Here is a 21,435-nt window from a genome sequence, read left to right on the forward strand (position 1 = left end):
TTATTTCCCACCAAAATCCAGTTTTTTGAGTGAAAACATAAAGGTCCATTTTTCTCGGAAACGGTAAGAGATAGAGACAAAACAAGCGAAATCTGTGATCACTTTTATTTCCCACCAAAACCCAGTTTTTTGAGTAAAAATCCAGTTTTTTTAATGAAAACATAAAAGTCCATTTTTCTCGGAAACGGTAAGAGATAGAGACAAAACAAGCGAAATCTGTGATCACTTTCATTTCCCATCAAAATTCAGTTTTTTGAGTGAAAACATATAAAAGTCCATTTTTCTCGGAAACGGTAAGAGATAGAGACAAAACAAACGTAATCTGTGATCACTTTTATTTCCCACCAAAATCCAGTTTTTTGAGTGAAAACATAAAGGTCCATTTTTCTCGGAAACGGTAAGAGATAGAGACAAAACAAGCGAAATCTGTGATCACTTTTATTTGCCACCAAAATCCAGTTTTTAGAGTGAAAACACAAATGTCCATTTTTCTCGGAAACGGTAAGAGATAGAGACAAAACAAGCGTAATCTGTGATCACCTTTATTTCCCACCAAAATCCAGTTTTTTGAGTGAAAACATAAAAGTCCATTTTTCTCGGAAACGGTAAGAGATAGAGACAAAACAAGCGAAATCTGTGATCACTTTTATTTCCCACCAAAATCCAGTTTTTTCAGTACAAATCCAGTTTTTTGAGTACAAATCCAGTTTTTAGAGTAAAAACACAAAAGTCCATTTTTCTCGGAAACGGTAAGAGATAGAGACAAAACAAGCGTAATCTGTGATCACCTTCATTTCCCACCAAAATCCAGTTTTTTGAGTGAAAACATAAAAGTCCAGTTTTCTTGGAAGCGGTAAGAGATAGAGACAAAACAAGCGAAATCTGTGATCACTTTTATTTCCCACCAAAACCCAGTTTTTTGAGTAAAAATCCAGTTTTTTTAATGAAAACATAAAAGTCCATTTTTCTCGGAAACGGTAAGAGATAGAGACAAAACAAGCGAAATCTGTGATCACTTTTATTTCCCACCAAAATCCAGTTTTTTGAGTGAAAACATATAAAAGACCATTTTTCTCGGAAATGGTAAGAGATAGAGACAAAACAAACGTAATCTGTGATCACTTTTATTTCCCATCAAAATCTAGTTTTTTGAGTGAAAACATAAAAGTCCATTTTTCTCGGAAGCGGTAAGAGATAGAGACAAAACAAGCGAAATCTGTGATCACTTTTATTTCCCACCAAAACCCAGTTTTTTGAGTAAAAATCCAGTTTTTTTAATGAAAACATAAAAGTCCATTTTTCTCGGAAACGGTAAGAGATAGAGACAAAACAAGCGAAATCTGTGATCACTTTTTGTGATCCAGTTTTTTGAGTAAAAATCCAGTTTTTTGAGTGAAAACATAAAAGTCCATTTTTCTTGGAAACGGTAAGAGATAGAGACAAAACAAGCGAAATCTGTGATCACTTTTATTTCCCACCAAAATCCAGTTTTTTGATTGAAAACATAAAAATCCATTTTTCTCGGAAACGGTAAGAGATAGAGACAAAACAAACGTAGTCTGTGATCACTTTTATTTCCCACCAAAATCCAGTTTTTTTCAGTGAAAACACAAAATTCCATTTTTCTCGGAAACGGTAAGAGATAGAGACAAAACAAGCGAAATCTGTGATCACTTTTATTTCCCACCAAAATTCAGTTTTTTGAGTAAAAATCCAGTTTTTTGAGTGAAAACATAAAAGTCCATTTTTCTTGGAAACGGTAAGAGATAGAGACAAAACAAGCGAAATCTGTGATCACTTTTATTTCCCACCAAAATCCAGTTTTTTGAGTGAAAACATAAAAGTCCATTTTTCTCGGAAACGGTAAGAGATAGAGACAAAACAAGCGAAATCTGTGATCACTTTTATTTCCCACCAAAATCCAGTTTTTTCAGTACAAATCCAGTTTTTTGAGTACAAATCCAGTTTTTAGAGTGAAAACACAAAAGTCCATTTTTCTCGGAAACGGTAAGAGATAGAGACAAAACAAGCGTAATCTGTGATCACCTTCATTTCCCACCAAAATCCAGTTTTTTGAGTGAAAACATAAAAGTCCAGTTTTCTTGGAAGCGGTAAGAGATAGAGACAAAACAAGCGAAATCTGTGATCACTTTTATTTCCCACCAAAACCCAGTTTTTTGAGTAAAAATCCAGTTTTTTTAATGAAAACATAAAAGTCCATTTTTCTCGGAAACGGTAAGAGATAGAGACAAAACAAGCGAAATCTGTGATCACTTTTATTTCCCACCAAAATCCAGTTTTTTGAGTGAAAACATATAAAAGACCATTTTTCTCGGAAACGGTAAGAGATAGAGACAAAACAAACGTAATCTGTGATCACTTTTATTTCCCACCAAAATCCAGTTTTTTGAGTGAAAACATAAAAGTCCATTTTTCTCGGAAACGGTAAGAGATAGAGACAAAACAAGCGAAATCTGTGATCACTTTCATTTCCCATCAAAATTCAGTTTTTTGAGTGAAAACATATAAAAGTCCATTTTTCTCGGAAACGGTAAGAGATAGAGACAAAACAAGCGAAATCTGTGATCACTTTTATTTCCCACCAAAATCCAGGTTTTTGAGTAAAAATCCAATTTTTTAAGAGAAAACATAAAAGTCCATTTTTCTCGGAAACGGTGAGAGATAGAGACAAAACAAGCGAAATCTGTGATCACTTTTATTTCCCACCAAAATCCAGTTTTTTGAGTGAAAACATAAAAGTCCAGTTTTCTTGGAAGCGGTAAGAGAAAGAGACAAAACAAGCGTAATCTGTGATCATTTTTATTTCCCACCAAAATCCACTTTTTTCAGTGAAAACATAAAAGTCCATTTTTCTCGGAAACGGTAAGAGATAGAGACAAAACAAGCGAAATCTGTGATCACTTTTATTTCCCACCAAAATCCAGTTTTTTGAGTGAAAATATAAAAGTCAATTTTTCTTGGAAACGGTAAGAGATAGAGACAAAACAAGCGTAATCTGTGATCAGTTTTATTTCCCACCAAAATCCAGTTTTTTCAGTGAAAACATAAAAGTCCATTTTTCTCGGAAACGGTAAGAGATAGAGATAAAACAAGCGTAATCTGTGATCATTTTTATTTCCCACCAAAATCCACTTTTTTCAGTGAAAACATAAAAGTCCATTTTTCTCGGAAACGGTAAGAGATAGAGACAAAACAAGCGAAATCTGTGATCACTTTTATTTCCCACCAAAATCCAGTTTTTTGAGTACAAATCCAGTTTTTTGAGTGAAAACATAAAAGTCCATTTTTCTTGGAAGCGGTAAGAGATAGAGACAAAACAAGCGAAATTTGTGATCACTTTTATTTCCCACCAAAATCCAGTTTTTTGAGTAAAAATCCAGTTTTTTGAGTGAAAACATAAAAGTCCATTTTTCTCGGAAACGGTAAGAGATAGAGACAAAACAAGCGAAATCTGTGATCACTTTTATTTCCCACCAAAATCCAGTTTTTTGAGTGAAAACATAAAAGTTCATTTTTCTCGGAAACGGTAAGAGATAGAGACAAAACAAACGTAATCTGTGATCACTTTTATTTCCCACCAAAATCCAGTTTTTTCAGTGAAAACACAAAATTCCATTTTTCTCGGAAACGGTAAGAGATAGAGACAAAACAAGAGAAATCTGTGATCACTTTTATTTCCCACCAAAACCCAGTTTTCGAGTAAAAATCCAGTTTTTTGAGTGAAAACATAAAAGTCCATTTTTCTCGGAAACGGTAAGAGATAGGCACAAAACAAGCGAAATCTGTGATCACTTACATTTCCCATCAAAATTCAGTTTTTTTTTTTTTTGTAGAAATCCAGTTTTTTGAGTGAAAACATAAAAGTCCATTTTTCTTGGAAACGGTAAGAGATACGACAAAACAAGCGAAATCTGTGAACACTTTTATTTCCCACCAAAATCCACTTTTTTGAGTGAAAACATAAAAGTCCATTTTTCTTGGAAACGGTAAGAGATAGAGACAAAACAAACGTAATCTGTGTTCACTTTTATTTTCCACCAAAATCCAGTTTTTTCAGTGAAAACACAAAATTCCATTTTTCTTGGAAACGGTAAGAGATAGAGAGAAAACAAACGTAATCTGTGTTCACTTTTATTTCCCACCACAATCCAGTTTTTTGAGTACAAATCCAGTTTTTTCAGTGAAAACATAAAAGTCCATTTTTCTTGGAAACGGTAAGAGATAGAGACAAAACAAGCGAAATCTGTGATCACTTTTATTTCCCACCAAAATCCAGTTTTTTGAGTAAAAATCCAGTTTTTTGAGTGAAAACATAAAAGTCCATTTTTCTTGGAAACGGTAAGAGATAGAGACAAAACAAACGTAATCTGTGATCACTTTTATTTTCCACCAAAATCCAGTTTTTTCAGTGAAAACACAAAATTCCATTTTTCTCGGAAACGGTAAGAGATAGAGAGAAAACAAACGTAATCTGTGTTCACTTTTATTTCCCACCACAATCCAGTTTTTTGAGTACAAATCCAGTTTTTTCAGTGAAAACATAAAAGTCCATTTTTCTTGGAAACGGTAAGAGATAGAGACAAAACAAACGTAATCTGTGATCACTTTTATTTCCCACCAAAATCCAGTTTTTTCAGTGAAAACACAAAATTCCATTTTTCTCGAAAACGGTAAGAGATAGAGACAAAACAAACGTAATCTGTGATCACTTTTATTTCCCAAAAATCCACTTTTTTCAGTGAAAACATAAAAGTCTATTTTTCTCGGAAATGGTAAGAGATAGAGACAAAACAAGCGAAATCTGTGATCACTTTTATTTCCCACCAAAACCCAGTTTTTTGAGTAAAAATCCAGTTTTTTGAGTGAAAACATAAAAGTCCATTTTTCTCGGAAACTGTAAGAGATAGAGACAAAACAAGCGAAATCTGTGATCACTTTCATTTCCCATCAAAATTCAGTTTTTTGAGTGAAAACATATAAAAGTCCATTTTTCTCGGAAACGGTAAGAGATAGAGACAAAACAAGCGTAATCTGTGATCAGTTTTATTTCCCACCAAAACCCAGTTTTTTGAGTAAAAATCCAGTTTTTTGAGTGAAAACATAAAAGTCCATTTTTCTCGGAAACGGTAAGAGATAGAGACAAAACAAGCGAAATCTGTGATCACTTTTATTTCCCACCAAAACCCAGTTTTTTGAGTAAAAATCCAGTTTTTTGAGTGAAAACATAAAAGTCCATTTTTCTCGGAAACGGTAAGAGATAGAGACAAAACAAGCGAAATCTGTGATCACTTTCATTTCCCACCAAAATCCAGTTTTTTCAGTGAAAACACAAAATTCCATTTTTCTCGAAAACGGTAAGAGATAGAGACAAAACAAACGTAATCTGTGATCACTTTTATTTCCCAAAAATCCACTTTTTTCAGTGAAAACATAAAAGTCTATTTTTCTCGGAAATGGTAAGAGATAGAGACAAAACAAGCGAAATCTGTGATCACTTTTATTTCCCACCAAAACCCAGTTTTTTGAGTAAAAATCCAGTTTTTTGAGTAAAAACATAAAAGTCCATTTTTCTCGGAAACGGTAAGAGATAGAGACAAAACAAGCGAAATCTGTGATCACTTTTATTTCCCACCAAAACCCAGTTTTTTGAGTAAAAATCCAGTTTTTTGAGTGAAAACATAAAAGTCCATTTTTCTCGGAAACGGTGAGAGATAGAGACAAAACAAGCGAAATCTGTGATCACTTTTATTTCCCACCAAAATCCAGGTTTTTGAGTAAAAATCCAATTTTTTAAGAGAAAACATAAAAGTCCATTTTTCTCGGAAACGGTGAGAGATAGAGACAAAACAAGCGAAATCTGTGATCACTTTTATTTCCCACCAAAATCCAGTTTTTTGAGTGAAAACATAAAAGTCCAGTTTTCTTGGAAGCGGTAAGAGAAAGAGACAAAACAAGCGTAATCTGTGATCATTTTTATTTCCCACCAAAATCCACTTTTTTCAGTGAAAACATAAAAGTCCATTTTTCTCGGAAACGGTAAGAGATAGAGACAAAACAAGCGAAATCTGTGATCAGTTTTATTTCCCACCAAAACCCAGTTTTTTGAGTAAAAATCCAGTTTTTTGAGTGAAAACATAAAAGTCCATTTTTCTCGGAAACGGTAAGAGATAGAGACAAAACAAGCGAAATCTGTGATCACTTTTATTTCCCACCAAAACCCAGTTTTTTGAGTAAAAATCCAGTTTTTTGAGTGAAAACATAAAAGTCCATTTTTCTCGGAAACGGTAAGAGATAGAGACAAAACAAGCGAAATCTGTGATCACTTTCATTTCCCACCAAAATCCAGTTTTTTCAGTGAAAACACAAAATTCCATTTTTCTCGAAAACGGTAAGAGATAGAGACAAAACAAACGTAATCTGTGATCACTTTTATTTCCCAAAAATCCACTTTTTTCAGTGAAAACATAAAAGTCTATTTTTCTCGGAAATGGTAAGAGATAGAGACAAAACAAGCGAAATCTGTGATCACTTTTATTTCCCACCAAAACCCAGTTTTTTGAGTAAAAATCCAGTTTTTTGAGTAAAAACATAAAAGTCCATTTTTCTCGGAAACGGTAAGAGATAGAGACAAAACAAGCGAAATCTGTGATCACTTTTATTTCCCACCAAAACCCAGTTTTTTGAGTAAAAATCCAGTTTTTTGAGTGAAAACATAAAAGTCCATTTTTCTCGGAAACGGTGAGAGATAGAGACAAAACAAGCGAAATCTGTGATCACTTTTATTTCCCACCAAAATCCAGGTTTTTGAGTAAAAATCCAATTTTTTAAGAGAAAACATAAAAGTCCATTTTTCTCGGAAACGGTGAGAGATAGAGACAAAACAAGCGAAATCTGTGATCACTTTTATTTCCCACCAAAATCCAGTTTTTTGAGTGAAAACATAAAAGTCCAGTTTTCTTGGAAGCGGTAAGAGAAAGAGACAAAACAAGCGTAATCTGTGATCATTTTTATTTCCCACCAAAATCCACTTTTTTCAGTGAAAACATAAAAGTCCATTTTTCTCGGAAACGGTAAGAGATAGAGACAAAACAAGCGAAATCTGTGATCACTTTTATTTCCCACCAAAATCCAGTTTTTTGAGTACAAATCCAGTTTTTTGAGTGAAAACATAAAAGTCCATTTTTCTTGGAAGCGGTAAGAGATAGAGACAAAACAAGCGAAATTTGTGATCACTTTTATTTCCCACCAAAATCCAGTTTTTTGAGTGAAAACATAAAAGTTCATTTTTCTCGGAAACGGTAAGAGATAGAGACAAAACAAACGTAATCTGTGATCACTTTTATTTCCCACCAAAATCCAGTTTTTTCAGTGAAAACACAAAATTCCATTTTTCTCGGAAACGGTAAGAGATAGAGACAAAACAAGAGAAATCTGTGATCACTTTTATTTCCCACCAAAACCCAGTTTTCGAGTAAAAATCCAGTTTTTTGAGTGAAAACATAAAAGTCCATTTTTCTCGGAAACGGTAAGAGATAGGCACAAAACAAGCGAAATCTGTGATCACTTACATTTCCCATCAAAATTCAGTTTTTTTTTTTTTTGTAGAAATCCAGTTTTTTGAGTGAAAACATAAAAGTCCATTTTTCTTGGAAACGGTAAGAGATACGACAAAACAAGCGAAATCTGTGAACACTTTTATTTCCCACCAAAATCCACTTTTTTGAGTGAAAACATAAAAGTCCATTTTTCTTGGAAACGGTAAGAGATAGAGACAAAACAAACGTAATCTGTGTTCACTTTTATTTTCCACCAAAATCCAGTTTTTTCAGTGAAAACACAAAATTCCATTTTTCTTGGAAACGGTAAGAGATAGAGAGAAAACAAACGTAATCTGTGTTCACTTTTATTTCCCACCACAATCCAGTTTTTTGAGTACAAATCCAGTTTTTTCAGTGAAAACATAAAAGTCCATTTTTCTTGGAAACGGTAAGAGATAGAGACAAAACAAGCGAAATCTGTGATCACTTTTATTTCCCACCAAAATCCAGTTTTTTGAGTAAAAATCCAGTTTTTTGAGTGAAAACATAAAAGTCCATTTTTCTTGGAAACGGTAAGAGATAGAGACAAAACAAACGTAATCTGTGATCACTTTTATTTTCCACCAAAATCCAGTTTTTTCAGTGAAAACACAAAATTCCATTTTTCTCGGAAACGGTAAGAGATAGAGAGAAAACAAACGTAATCTGTGTTCACTTTTATTTCCCACCACAAACCAGTTTTTTGAGTACAAATCCAGTTTTTTCAGTGAAAACATAAAAGTCCATTTTTCTTGGAAACGGTAAGAGATAGAGACAAAACAAACGTAATCTGTGATCACTTTTATTTCCCACCAAAATCCAGTTTTTTCAGTGAAAACACAAAATTCCATTTTTCTCGAAAACGGTAAGAGATAGAGACAAAACAAACGTAATCTGTGATCACTTTTATTTCCCAAAAATCCACTTTTTTCAGTGAAAACATAAAAGTCTATTTTTCTCGGAAATGGTAAGAGATAGAGACAAAACAAGCGAAATCTGTGATCACTTTTATTTCCCACCAAAACCCAGTTTTTTGAGTAAAAATCCAGTTTTTTGAGTGAAAACATAAAAGTCCATTTTTCTCGGAAACGGTAAGAGATAGAGACAAAACAAGCGAAATCTGTGATCACTTTTATTTCCCACAAAAATCCAGTTTTTTGAGTAAAAATCCATTTTTTTGAGTGAAAACACAAAAGTTCAGTTTTATCGGAAACGGTAAGAGATAGAGACAAAACAAGCGAAATCTGCGATCACTTTTATTTCCCACCAAAATCCAGTTTTTTGAGTAAAAATCCAGTTTTTTGAGTGAAAACATAAAAGTCCATTTTTCTTGGAAACGGTAAGAGATAGAGACAAAACAAGCGAAATCTGTGATCACTTTTATTTCCCACCAAAATCCAGTTTTCTGAGTGAAAACATAAAAGTCCATTTTTCTCGGAAACGGTAAGAGATAGAGACAAAACAAGCGAAATCTGCGATCACTTTTATTTCCCACCAAAACCCAGTTTTTTGAGTGAAAACATAAAAGTCCATTTTTCTCGGAAACGGTAAGAGATAGAGACAAAACAAGCGAAATCTGTGATCACTTTTATTTCCCACCAAAATCCAGTTTTTTGAGTGAAAACATAAAAGTCCATTTTTCTCGGAAACGGTAAGAGATAGAGACAAAACAAGCGAAATCTGTGATCACTTTTATTTCCCACCAAAATCCAGTTTTTTGAGTGAAAACATAAAAGTCCATTTTTCTCGGAAACGGTAAGAGATAGAGACAAAACAAGCGAAATCTGTGATCACTTTTATTTCCCACCAAAATCCAGTTTTTTGAGTGAAAGCATAAAAGTCAATTTTTCTTGGAAACGGTAAGAGATAGAGACAAAACAAGCGAAATCTGTGATCAATTTTATTTCCCACTAAAATCCAGTTTTTTGAGTAAAAATCCAATTTTTTAAGTGAAAACATAAAAGTCCATTTTTCTTGGAAGCGGTAAGAGATAGAGACAAAACAAGCGAAATCTGTGATCACTTTTATTTCCCACCAAAATCCAGTTTTTTGAGTGAAAACATAAAAGAAAATTTTTCTCGGAAACGGTAAGAGATACAGACGAAACAAGCGAAATCTGTGATCACTTTTATTTCCCATCAAAAGCTAGTTTTTTGAGTGAAAACATAAAAGCCCATTTTTCTCGGCAACGGTAAGAGATAGAGACAAAACAAGCGAAATCTGTGATCAATTTTATTTCCCACCAAAATCCAGATTTTTGAGTAAAAATCCAATTTTTTAAGTGAAAACATAAAAGTCCATTTTTCTCGGAAACGGTAAGAGATAGAGACAAAACAAGCGAAAACTGTAATCACTTTTTTTTTCCTATCAAAATCCTATTTTTTTTTATTGAAAATTCTATTTTATGACTGAAAACATAAAAGTCCATTTTTCTCGGAAACGAGTTAGAGAAAAAAATATAAGCTTGCTTCCCTTTCAATTTACTAGTTATTATTCTCTATAAAATAAAACTCCATAGTTTGTTGTAATAAAAAAGAAGCGATTCATCTCCTTCTTTTAGTTATAGGAACAACTAATTGTATTATTAAAACCATTTAACTAAGGAATATTACATTAAAATACTATCAAGTATGTTTTTCTTGTTACAGTTTCGTTTTTTTTTTTTACCCCAGTCACTCTATTGCTATCAAAGCCAGACCGGGATAATAGTATTATATATCACACGTTCTTTCTTTGAAAAAATAAAATAAAAAAATATATAAGGTACACATCAACATCACATCATTATAATAATGTATCACGTTGTTAAATGTCCTCCAGCAGCAGCAATATTTCTAGCACCAATTGTTATACCTTCAGGGCGAGACCAGCTTTGCTCTTCAGCCCTGCTGAAGATGAGATAAATGAGATTTCCACCAATATTTAAACCACCAGCCAACCAAAATACTTTACGCCATTGCGTTAATGTCTCATTATGATTGATTATAGTGCCAATGATGTAAGGAGCCAAAAATCCACAAATGTTGGCTGCCGAATTAGTTATGCCATACATAGTGCCGGCATATTGCGGACTCAAGGATATGTGATTCATTTGATTGCCAGCATAAACGGCACCAGCAAATGAGCCGACACCGGCCAGCATAAAGGTGACCCACTGCCAACTGCAGCCCACATAACCCACACCAATTAAGGCCAACGAGGGTATAATGGAAGAGACAGAATTCCAAAATTTATAGGAATTCAAAGTAGTAATATAACGTTTCTCCAGCAGCCAATCAGCCAAAGCAGAGCAACCAATACCCACCAGCCAGGAAGTCAAATAGGGAATAGCATTGAGTACAGCATTGGATTGTATATCAAAGTGTAAAACATTGCTCATATAAGTGGGCAGTTCGGTAAGTTGGGTGTAAAAAGCCCAACTTTGTCCGCACTGGGTTATCAATATTGCCCATAGAGGTATTGAGGTCATAATCGAGCACCAGGGTATGCGGTTATGTTCTGCCGCCGTTCTCTCCATTCTATAGTCATCATCGTTGTCATTAACATTATGGAAGGCTGTCGCCAAACGATTACTGCTGGATTGTTGCGACAAACGAATGCTCCTCTCTATATACAGTCTTTCTTTACGACTTATGCGAGGATGCATTGAAGGTTTATCGTAGACCAAAAACATCCAAAATATAAACCATATTATGCCCACTATGCCAAATAGATAGAAGGCCAATGGCCAACCACCCATAAAATCCAAAGAGCACAGCCATCCCGTTAAAGGCATAGAGATAACAGTACCAATATTGGAGCCCGCATAAACAACAGCTGCAAATTTGTTACGCTCCAAAGGGGGAATCCAATGAGCCAACATAGCATGCATGGCCGGGTAGGTAACACCCTCTCCCATGCCCTCTAAAACACGTACCATAATTAAAAACGGCAAATTCCAATAGGCAGCTATGGGTGTTAGTAAAGTAAAGAGAGCGGTAATTAGTACACCATAGCCGTAGATCAATTTGCCTCCTATCAGTTCAGCCATACGTCCACCAGGGACTTGCGTCAAAACGTAGCCATAGAAAAAGGAGCCCAACACCAGGCCTTGAGTCTCCTCGTCCCACACAAATTCACCTTGAGGTAGTAGAGATGTTTTATTTCTCATAACATCATCCATGGGACAAGTATCGTCCATTATTATATCAGAGGAGTTGTTGCTGTTGTCGTTGTCATGAGGTATGGCCGTTTGATTGACCATGGCTACTATGGCCACTGAGAGATTAACACGCATAGCATAGACTACAGCAAAACCAAAGAAACCCATTAGTCCGAAGATTGTGCGAGTATTGATACAGTCATCGCCATCATTATCTATGTTTAAAGATTTTATATAAGTTTCAGTTTTTTTGTTTGTTTTTGTACATAAGATTTTTTTGTTGTTGTTTTTAAAATGATAGCAGTAGTATTGTCCAGATTATAATCTATACTCCAGACTATGAGCTAGACTATAGTAAAGACTATAAACTAAACTTTAGTCCAGACTATAGAGTATACTATAATCCAGACAGAGTAAACTATAGCCCAGACTATAGACTAAACTATAGTCAAGACTATAGACTAAACTATAGTCCAGACTATAGTCAAGACTGTAGAGTAAAGTATATACTATAATCCAGACTATAGACTAGACTCTAGTCAGGACTATAGCCCAGACTATGGACTAGAGTCTAAAGTCTAGACTATAGTCCAGACTATTGGCTGGACTCTAGATTAAACTCCATTGCAGACTATAGTCTAAATTATAGTCCAGACTAGACTGTAGTCCAGACTTTAGACTTAACTATAGACTAGATTATAGTCCAGAGTATAAAATAAGCTATAGTCCAGACTATAGACTATAGAAAGTATGTATATTCATGAATATAGACTATTGTCAAAACTTTAGACTAAACTAATTAGTATAGCCCAGACTACGGACTAGATTATAGTCTATTCTTTAGGCTCGGAAAGTCTAAACTGTAGCCCAGACTACAGACTAAACTTTAGTTCAGACTATAGACTAAACTATAGTCCAGACTGGATACTAAACTATAGTCCAGATTATTGACTAAATTTATTATAGACTAAATTCCAGACTGTAGACTGGACTAGACTGAATATAACCAGACTTTAGACTAAACTATAGTCCAGAATATAGACTAAATTGTAGTGCAGACTTTAGACTAACCTATAGTCCAAATATAGACTATAAACTATAGTATAGTCCAGACTATAGATTACACTAATGTCTAATGTAGACATTATAGAAGAAAGAGCCAAATTTTGTGATTTAATTCTTTTACGTTACTGATCTTTTAGTATTATGTAGTTAAAACGTTAAAAGTTTGTTTTAAAAAGCCAATCCAAACCATTCTCGTAAAGATGTACACAACTTCAACAATGAAAGAGCTCAAAACATATTGCAAAATTACTCTCTTTGCGCTCATTAATTTTTAACACATTTTTAAGTTCATTTTTTAATATTTTTACGTCATTTCTGTTTTAATAATAAGAAGTGGCTTTAAAAAAGGTCTGTTATAAAAATACAATAGAAGTTTTTCACACATTTAAAATTAGTTTAACTGTTTTGTATTTGTTGGTTTGCTATCTATCCCTTTAACTTTAGAACAAACTGTAGAAGTTCTGCAGACAATCATATAAATATTAACAAAAAAAAAAAGAAACCAATTAATAACGAAGGTAACATACACAAGTTAAGTTCATTGTTTATGAATCATTCCAAGATAAATTTTGTTAAATACTTTCACAAAAAAACTGTAACACACAGTTACAAAAGCAAATACTTATGTTTGTAAACAAAAAAGGTTTTGTAATTGTTTACCACTGCTATTATTTCAACAACAACTGTAAAAACAAATTACGTTGTAGGTAGTAGCTGCTTACCCTGATTATTGGTAATTAAAGTGCGAGTATCCAATAAACCATCACCCTCATATAAACCATCCTCTTCCTCATCTTCGTCTTCATCCACAAAACGGGAATCTTTGCCAGCGGCCATTATTTCTCTTTGAAATTGTATACGTTCCTCATCGTGGAAATCATTGACATACATTCTACTATGTTCTTGTTCTCCATGGTTATGGGTGAAATCGTGTTGTGTGGCCTGAACATCTGGTTCCCATATGTCTGTTACAACTGCTGCTCTTTCTGCTTCTGCTGCTTTTACACTATTTTGTTTTGATGACATTTTTCTTATTCCTAAAGTTGAGCATTTCCTTTTATTTCCTTTTTTGGTTTTAAAAAATTATTTTTCTTTCGTTTGCTCTTTGTGGTCGATTCTATTGTTTATTTGTTTTATAAACACTTTTCTTTAAATTTATTATTAAAACTCCTTAGTTCCTTTAAACACTTTTAAAATAAAAATACATTTTTGTAAATGAAGTATGAAGTAGTATTATTAAGCAGCAGCAATTATGTATAACGTTGTATTAAATAGAACGAACGAACGAATGTCTTAACATTTAAAGTGATTGTTTAGAAATAAAGTACAAATTAAAAATAATATATATTTTACTGTACAAATGAACACACAACTTTGGAGAGCAAAAAATCAACAACGAAACGTAACAGAGCAACCAACAGCAGCAACTAAATAAAATTCCCATTAGAAACCTGAGAAAGCCACGACACAATTTTTCTGTTTTGTTATTAATGTTGAAAAATCTAACAAAATGTTATAGTTTTTTCTTACTCTTTCCAGCAAACTGTATGGAGAAGGGTATTACAAACGAAGAGAAGAGCAGAACAGGTACCAGTGTTTGTTGTTAGATTAGACAAAAGGTCAGGGGGGAGGTGGAGAGTGAGTGACTGCTAGATTTTGGTGGTGGCAAAAAGTCATGAGCAAAACAAAATATACACAAATGCAAACAACTAAGAGCGTTATAATCGGCAGTGCGGAATCATTAATAACCACCATAAAATGATACAAAGTACTGACCTAATATCGGTCTAGTCTAACCAATATCGGTCTATATAGACTAGTCTAGTCTATAGTCTAGTCTATAGTCTAGTCTATAGTCTAGTCTATAGTCTAGTCTATAGTCTAGTCTATAGTCTAGTCTATAGTCTAGTCTATAGTCTAGTCCATAGTCTAGTCTATAGTCTAGTCTATAGTCTAGTCTATAGTCTAGTCTATAGTCTAGTCTATAGTCTAGTCTATAGTCTAGTCTATAGTCTAGTCTATAGTCTAGTCTATAGCCTAGTCTATAGTCTAGTCTATAGTCTAGTCTAGTCTATAGTCCAGTCTAGTCTAGTCTATAGTCTAGTCTAGTCTAGTCTATAGTCTAGTCTAGTCTAGTCTAGTCTAGTCTAGTCTAGTCTAGTCCTATAGTCTAGTCTATAGTCTAGTAGTCTATAGTCTAGTCTAGTCTATAGTCTAGTCTAGTCTAGTCTAGTCTATAGTCTAGTCTAGTCTATAGTCTAGTCTAGTCTAGTCTAGTCTAGTCTAGTCTAGTCTATAGTCTAGTCTAGTCTAGTCTAGTCTGTCTATAGTCTAGTCTAGTCTAGTCTAGTCTATAGTCTAGTCTAGTCTATAGTCTAGGTCTAGTCTATAGTCTAGTCTAGTCTAGTCTATGTCTAGTCTAGTCTAGTTATAGTTCTAGTCTAGTCTATAGTCTAGTCTATAGTCTAGTCTATAGTCTAGTCTATAGTCTAGTCTATGTCTATCTAGTCTAGTCTATAGTCTAAGTCTATAGTCTAGTCTAGTAGTCTAGTCTATAGTCTAGTCTATAGTCTAGTCTATAGTCTAGTCTATAGTCTAGTCTATAGTCTAGTCTATAGTCTAGTCTATAGTCTAGTCTATAGTCTAGTCTATAGTCTAGTCTATAGTCTAGTCTATAGTCTAGTCTATAGTCTAGTCTATGTCTAGTCTATAGTCTAGTCTATAGTCTAGTCTATAGTCTAGTCTATAGTCTAGTCTATAGTCTAGTCTATAGTCTAGTCTATAGTCTAGTCTATAGTCTATTCTATAGTCTAGTCTATAGTAGTCTATAGTCTAGTCTATAGTCTAGTCTATAGTCTAGTCTATAGTCTAGTCTATAGTCTAGTCTATAGTCTAGTCTATAGTCTAGTCTATAGTCTAGTCTATAGTCTAGTCTATAGTCTAGTCTATAGTCTAGTCTATAGTCTAGTCTATAGTCTAGTCTATAGTCTAGTCTATAGTCTAGTCTATAGTCTAGTCTATAGTCTAGTCTATAGTCTAGTCTATAGTCTAGTCTATAGTCTAGTCTATAGTCTAGTCTATAGTCTAGTCTATAGTCTAGTCTATAGTCTAGTCTATAGTCTAGTCTATAGTCTAGTCTATAGTCTAGTCTAAGTCTAGTCTATAGTCTAGTCTATAGTCTAGTCTATAGTCTAGTCTATAGTCTAGTCTATAGTCTAGTCTATAGTCTAGTCTATAGTCCAGTCTATAGTCCAGTCTATAGTCTAGTCTATAGTCTAGTCTATAGTCCAGTCTATAGTCTAGTCTATAGTCTAGTCTATAGTCCAGTCTATAGTCCAGTCTATAGTCTAGTCTATAGTCTAGTCTATAGTCCAGTCTATAGTCTAGTCTATAGTCTAGTCTATAGTTCAGTCTATAGTCTAGTCTATAGTCTAGTCTATAGTCGAGTCTATAGTCTAGTCTATAGTCTAGTCTATAGTCTAGTCTATAGTCTAGTCTATAGTCTAGTCTATAGTCTAGTCTATAGTCTAGTCTATAGTCTAGTCTATAGTCTAGTCTATAGTCTAGTCTATAGTCTAGTCTATAGTCTATAGTCTATAGTCTAGTCTAGTCTAGTCTATAGTCTAGTCTAGTCTATAGTCTAGTCTAGTCTATAGTCTAGTCTAGTCTAGTCTATAGTCTAGTCTAGTCTATAGTCTAGTCTAGTCTATAGTCTAGTCTATAGTCTAGTCTAGTCTATAGTCTAGTCTAGTCTATAGTCTAGTCTAGTCTAGTCTAGTCTAGTCTAGTCTAGTCTAGTCTAGTCTATAGTCTAGTCTAGTCTAGTCTAGTCTAGTCTAGTCTAGTCTATAGTCTAGTCTAGTCTAGTCTATAGTCTAGTCTAGTCTATAGTCTAGTCTAGTCTAGTCTATAGTCTATAGTCTATAGTCTATAGTCTATAGTCTATAGTCTAGTCTAGTCTAGTCTATAGTCTAGTCTAGTCTATAGTCTAGTCTATAGTCTAGTCTATAGTCTAGTCTATAGTCTAGTCTATAGTCTAGTCTATAGTCTAGTCTATAGTCTAGTCTATAGTCTAGTCTATAGTCTAGTCTATAGTCTAGTCTATAGTCTAGTCTATAGTCTAGTCTATAGTCTAGTCTATAGTCTAGTCTATAGTCTAGTCTATAGTCTAGTCTATAGTCTAGTCTATAGTCTAGTCTATAGTCTAGTCTATAGTCTAGTCTATAGTCTAGTCTATAGTCTAGTCTATAGTCTAGTCTAGTCTAGTCTATAGTCTAGTCTATAGTCTAGTCTATAGTCTAGTCTATAGTCTAGTCTATAGTCTAGTCTATAGTCTAGTCTATAGTCTAGTCTATAGTCTAGTCTATAGTCTAGTCTATAGTCTAGTCTATAGTCTAGTCTATAGTCTAGTCTATAGTCTAGTCTATAGTCTAGTCTATAGTCTAGTCTATAGTCTAGTCTATAGTCTAGTCTATAGTCTAGTCTATAGTCTAGTCTATAGTCTAGTCTATAGTCTAGTCTATAGTCTAGTCTATAGTCTAGTCTATAGTCTAGTCTATAGTCTAGTCTATAGTCTAGTCTATAGTCTAGTCTATAGTCTAGTCTATAGTCTAGTCTATAGTCTAGTCTATAGTCTAGTCTATAGTCTAGTCTATAGTCTAGTCTATAGTCTAGTCTATAGTCTAGTCTATAGTCTAGTCTATAGTCTAGTCTATACTATAGTCTAGTCTAGTCTAGTCTATAGTCTAGTCTATAGTCCTAGTCTATAGTCTAGTCTATAGTCTAGTCTATAGTCTAGTCTATAGTCTAGTCTATAGTCTAGTCTATAGTCTAGTCTATAGTCTAGTCTATAGTCTAGTCTATAGTCTAGTCTATAGTCTAGTCTATAGTCTAGTCTATAGTCTAGTCTATAGTCTAGTCTATAGTCTAGTCTATAGTCTAGTCTATAGTCTAGTCTATAGTCCAGTCTATAGTCCAGTCTATAGTCCTAGTCTATAGTCTAGTCTATAGTCTAGTCTATAGTCTAGTCTATAGTCTAGTCTATAGTCTAGTCTGGACTATAGCTTTATAGTCTTGGTTAGTCTACACCCTTAACATTAGTCTGGGATATAGTGGTGAACTATACTCTACGCTAACGTCTAGTCTATAGTCTACACTACAGTATGGACCATAACCTAGTTTTATTTATAGTCTTGCCTATAATCTAGACTGTAGTCTAGTCTATTATCTGTACTATAACATGGTCTAATGGTCTGAACTTTTGTCTAAGACTAATAAGGATCCATACATTCGTAGATCTACGTCATTTCTTTGTGTTACAAACGGGTTACCATAGTCAATACACTTCCCAATTTATTTCGATGGTGGGTATAAAAACAATAGTGTATTTTATTGTTATGAGGAAATAAATATGCATTAAAAAACAAATAATGACTAAGTAAAATGTTTGAACTTTTAATGCAGTTTATTGAAATATTAAATCTTAAAAACTGGCTTGAAAACCAGATTTATAAAAATATTTTTTAACAATTATTTTAAATATCACAATAACTTTCCATTTCATATAATTTATTTAAAAATAATAATGATAATAATTCTAATTTTGTTCAAAAAATAAGTTACAGAGTGGGGTTAATGACATTGTTTACTAATCTATAAAAGGTGAAGTGAATGTGAAACCGACAAATTCAAACAAATTCCATATTTCTCAAAAGAAACACTTCTTGTAAAACTCTATTCAAAGACAGTTTTGGATTAAGAGAAATAGAACAATTTTTATACATTATTTGCTTAGAGATGAGAGTAAGATGAGAAAAACATTATAAATCTTTGTTTAAGATGTTAAAAATATGAATTTAACATGAATTCTAACACGTTTTAAATTTATACGCCTACAAATATAATTATAATTTTATATTGTTGTTTATTTTAAACAATAGTATGTAGTCACATTTAAGATAAACAATAAATAATTCCCCGACTTTAAAAAATACAGTTGCAAATTTTATTTTTTATCACATTTTAAAAACAACGTTTACAAGTAAGTATTGTTTATAGAATATTGTCGTGGTGAAAAAATACCTATTGATAATGTTATTCTCTTCCGTAAGAGATTGGTTAAATTAAAGTACTCTGTAGAAATGGGATCTCATACATCTTCATATATATTAAATATTATTTTATTTATTTTTCAATTTTAATTAAAAAAAATCCTTTCTTTAAATTATTAACTTTTTATTGACTTTATAAGTTTAGTTAGTTACGTTTATTCACAGTATAAAAGGAAGACATTTTTTAATAAAATTTCTTATACAATTTACAATTTAAATCTCAACATAGTTAACATTAATTAACCTTTACTCAATTAGCGAAGATACTGCCAATGGGGAATACAATACACTTTTGTATACCGTCATGTTGTAAAGTTTCATAATGATAGGATTTATCCAAACTCACATAATTTTTACCCTGAGTAACATTATCAGCCAAACCGGTCAAAGGCACTTGATAACAATTGATAAAATAGTTTTCCGACTTAAGAGCTGCAACCAATTCATAAGCATAACTATGATTTTCATGCCAAATGGAGACTGAATTAAATTTAAATGATTCCTTATTAACCAAAGCAATAGCTTCTTTAGCGGTGCGGAAAGTGTGGAAAGTAACTATTCCTGAGGGTGTAGTAGAGCCCAATTGTTCATGGGTGAAATCACATACTAACGTGGGTGCATAAACATTAGCTTCCTTTTGAGCAATAGTTATAAGTTGGGCACTTAATTTGTGGGCAGTACTTAAGGCTTTAATGAAATGTTCATTATTATTTACTGCTTCCTTTGGATAGGGTTTAAGTTGTTGTTTTAGTTTCTCCACAAAATCATTTTTAATTGATTCTTGCACTAAAACAGTGGCAATAGCTTTAGTTGCGAAAGGATTTTCCAAGGATTTGCTTAAATGGTAAAGAGCAGCATTTATATCACTATTGGCGAACACTATTAACACGGAGGGTTGTGGGCTGGATGTACCTTTATTAGTTTCAGTTGCTTTGGTTGCCTAATTTTATTGTTTTGATAACGAAAATTGAGGTTAGTTTTAGTAATTTGTAAATATTTTTCTTAAAAACTTACAGCAGAGGCATTAAAATCCATCTTGTTAAATAATTCTTGAGTAACTAGCGCTGTAGACATAGTTTTTTAATAATAATGAGGAAAACGGAAAAGTTTTAAATGCAATTTTTAGGAATTTTATAAAAATTGTTATCACAAAAGGTAAATAATAAAATTAAACAGCTAATGAGTTGCCAAGTTTAAAATATTTAACAAAAAATAGGGATTTTTTAAGTTTTTGGAAATTTTAGAAACAACTTGCTATTTAAACTATAAATTTTTTTAAATAAACAGTAAATTATAAATATGAACTAGAGTTCAGGCGTTTAATAACAACCTTAAATGGTTTATTTTCCTTATTATTTTAATTTTCCAGAAATTTTTAATTCTTTTTTTAAATATGTAAAAAAACACCAGCTGATGTCATGAACACTGCCATCTTAAAATGTAAACAAAAGAACCACCAAGCTGATAAACGAGTAAGCCTAAACGCCGTCAAATTCCTTTATGATATTGTCATAAATTATTTTTTAAAAACTAATTGCAAAAAGAAGTCAACTTTTATTTATTTTTATAGACAATTTCTTATAAATGTACCATTTTAAACAGCTATTTTTATTTAAATATACAATTTAATAGAACTTATTTATAATACCGCCACTCATAAGCCCAATCAAACGACGTTGGTAAACTTCATTGACGCCGTTCTTTTATTCACAACACAAATTAAAATTCATGCACTTTTTCATTTAATGATTTTTTAAACTTTATACAACTAGCTTACCTTTGATTTTTATAATTTTCAATAGATAACACTTGTAATTCACTATTTATATCTTTACTATAATTTTAATCACTTTATTTCCATATTTATTTAATAAATAATTACTATCTTTTCTGACCAACATATTTAGCGCCATTACACGAATTACACTGACATTTATAAGACAACTCTGTAACAAGATGATTTGGTGTTACCAGACAGATTTTACATAAACTAACGTTACAATATTGGTATTTGAAAACAGTACAGAAAACCGAATGTTTCGTGAAAGGAACAGAATTTGAGAGCAAGTCGTAGCAATATTAAATGCTGATTTGGTACGTACGTGCAAATATGTATTTAATTTAATTTTTCTTTATGCTAGAAATTATCTGCCAGTTTAGGGACTTATGTTCAGACGCAGAAAATTATTTTATGCAGAATGGCATACTTTAAGGTGAGTATAGGGCCAATATTTTGGGTTTTACAAACATCACCACAAACCCAATACACCCTCCCAATGTAGGGTATAAAAGAATATTGTTAGATTCTGTGTTAAAAGTACTATACAATGAAAAAATTGGAACCGTTTAGATTCGTTAAGAAAGTCGACATTTCCAACTTCGATTTTTCCACTATTATTTACAATGTCAATTATTCGACTATATATTTTCTTAAAAGATTCATTAAATTTATCGAAATTTTTAGGACAAAATAGTCGATCTTTTAGAACAAATAGTCGATTAATAGAACAGGAACTATTAG

The 21,435-nt window shown here is 32.8% G+C and overlaps 2 protein-coding genes across 2 annotated transcripts; both read right to left on the reverse strand.

The window, feature by feature from the left end:
- Positions 1-10,116: 10,116 nt before the first annotated feature.
- Positions 10,117-14,227, reverse strand: LOC119608144 (sialin). The gene is made up of 2 exons (XM_037962434.1): positions 13,527-14,227; positions 10,117-11,954 (listed from the first exon to the last, which is right to left on the reverse strand). The coding sequence occupies exons 1-2, from the start codon at positions 13,828-13,830 to the stop codon at positions 10,396-10,398; spliced, it is 1,863 nt and encodes a 620-aa protein (XP_037818362.1). The 5' UTR covers positions 13,831-14,227; the 3' UTR covers positions 10,117-10,395.
- Positions 14,228-19,021: 4,794 nt separating this feature from the next.
- LOC119608155 ((Z)-2-((N-methylformamido)methylene)-5-hydroxybutyrolactone dehydrogenase) lies at positions 19,022-20,231 on the reverse strand. The gene is made up of 2 exons (XM_037962456.1): positions 19,929-20,231; positions 19,022-19,854 (listed from the first exon to the last, which is right to left on the reverse strand). Exons 1-2 carry the CDS (start codon positions 19,986-19,988, stop codon positions 19,165-19,167), a joined length of 750 nt encoding a protein of 249 aa, XP_037818384.1. The 5' UTR covers positions 19,989-20,231; the 3' UTR covers positions 19,022-19,164.
- Positions 20,232-21,435: the final 1,204 nt, after the last annotated feature.

Source organism: Lucilia sericata, unplaced genomic scaffold (genome assembly GCF_015586225.1).
Source record: "Lucilia sericata isolate MDLA Ls3-8-SP2 unplaced genomic scaffold, ASM1558622v1 Contig000797F_arrow, whole genome shotgun sequence".
Taxonomy (NCBI): domain Eukaryota; kingdom Metazoa; phylum Arthropoda; class Insecta; order Diptera; family Calliphoridae; genus Lucilia; species Lucilia sericata.

Bases quoted from the DNA above. Each gene is read 5' to 3' on its own strand.
- LOC119608144 (XM_037962434.1), bottom strand. From the start codon at position 13,830: ATGTCATCAAAACAAAATAGTGTAAAAGCAGCAGAAGCAGAAAGAGCA. The intron at 11,955-13,526 runs GTAAGCAGCTAC...CTTTAAACATAG, and splicing joins TTTAATTACCAATAATCAGG to ATAATGATGGCGATGACTGT.
- LOC119608155 (XM_037962456.1), bottom strand. From the start codon at position 19,988: ATGTCTACAGCGCTAGTTACTCAAGAATTATTTAACAAGATGGATTTT. The intron at 19,855-19,928 runs GTAAGTTTTTAA...CAATAAAATTAG, and splicing joins TGGATTTTAATGCCTCTGCT to GCAACCAAAGCAACTGAAAC.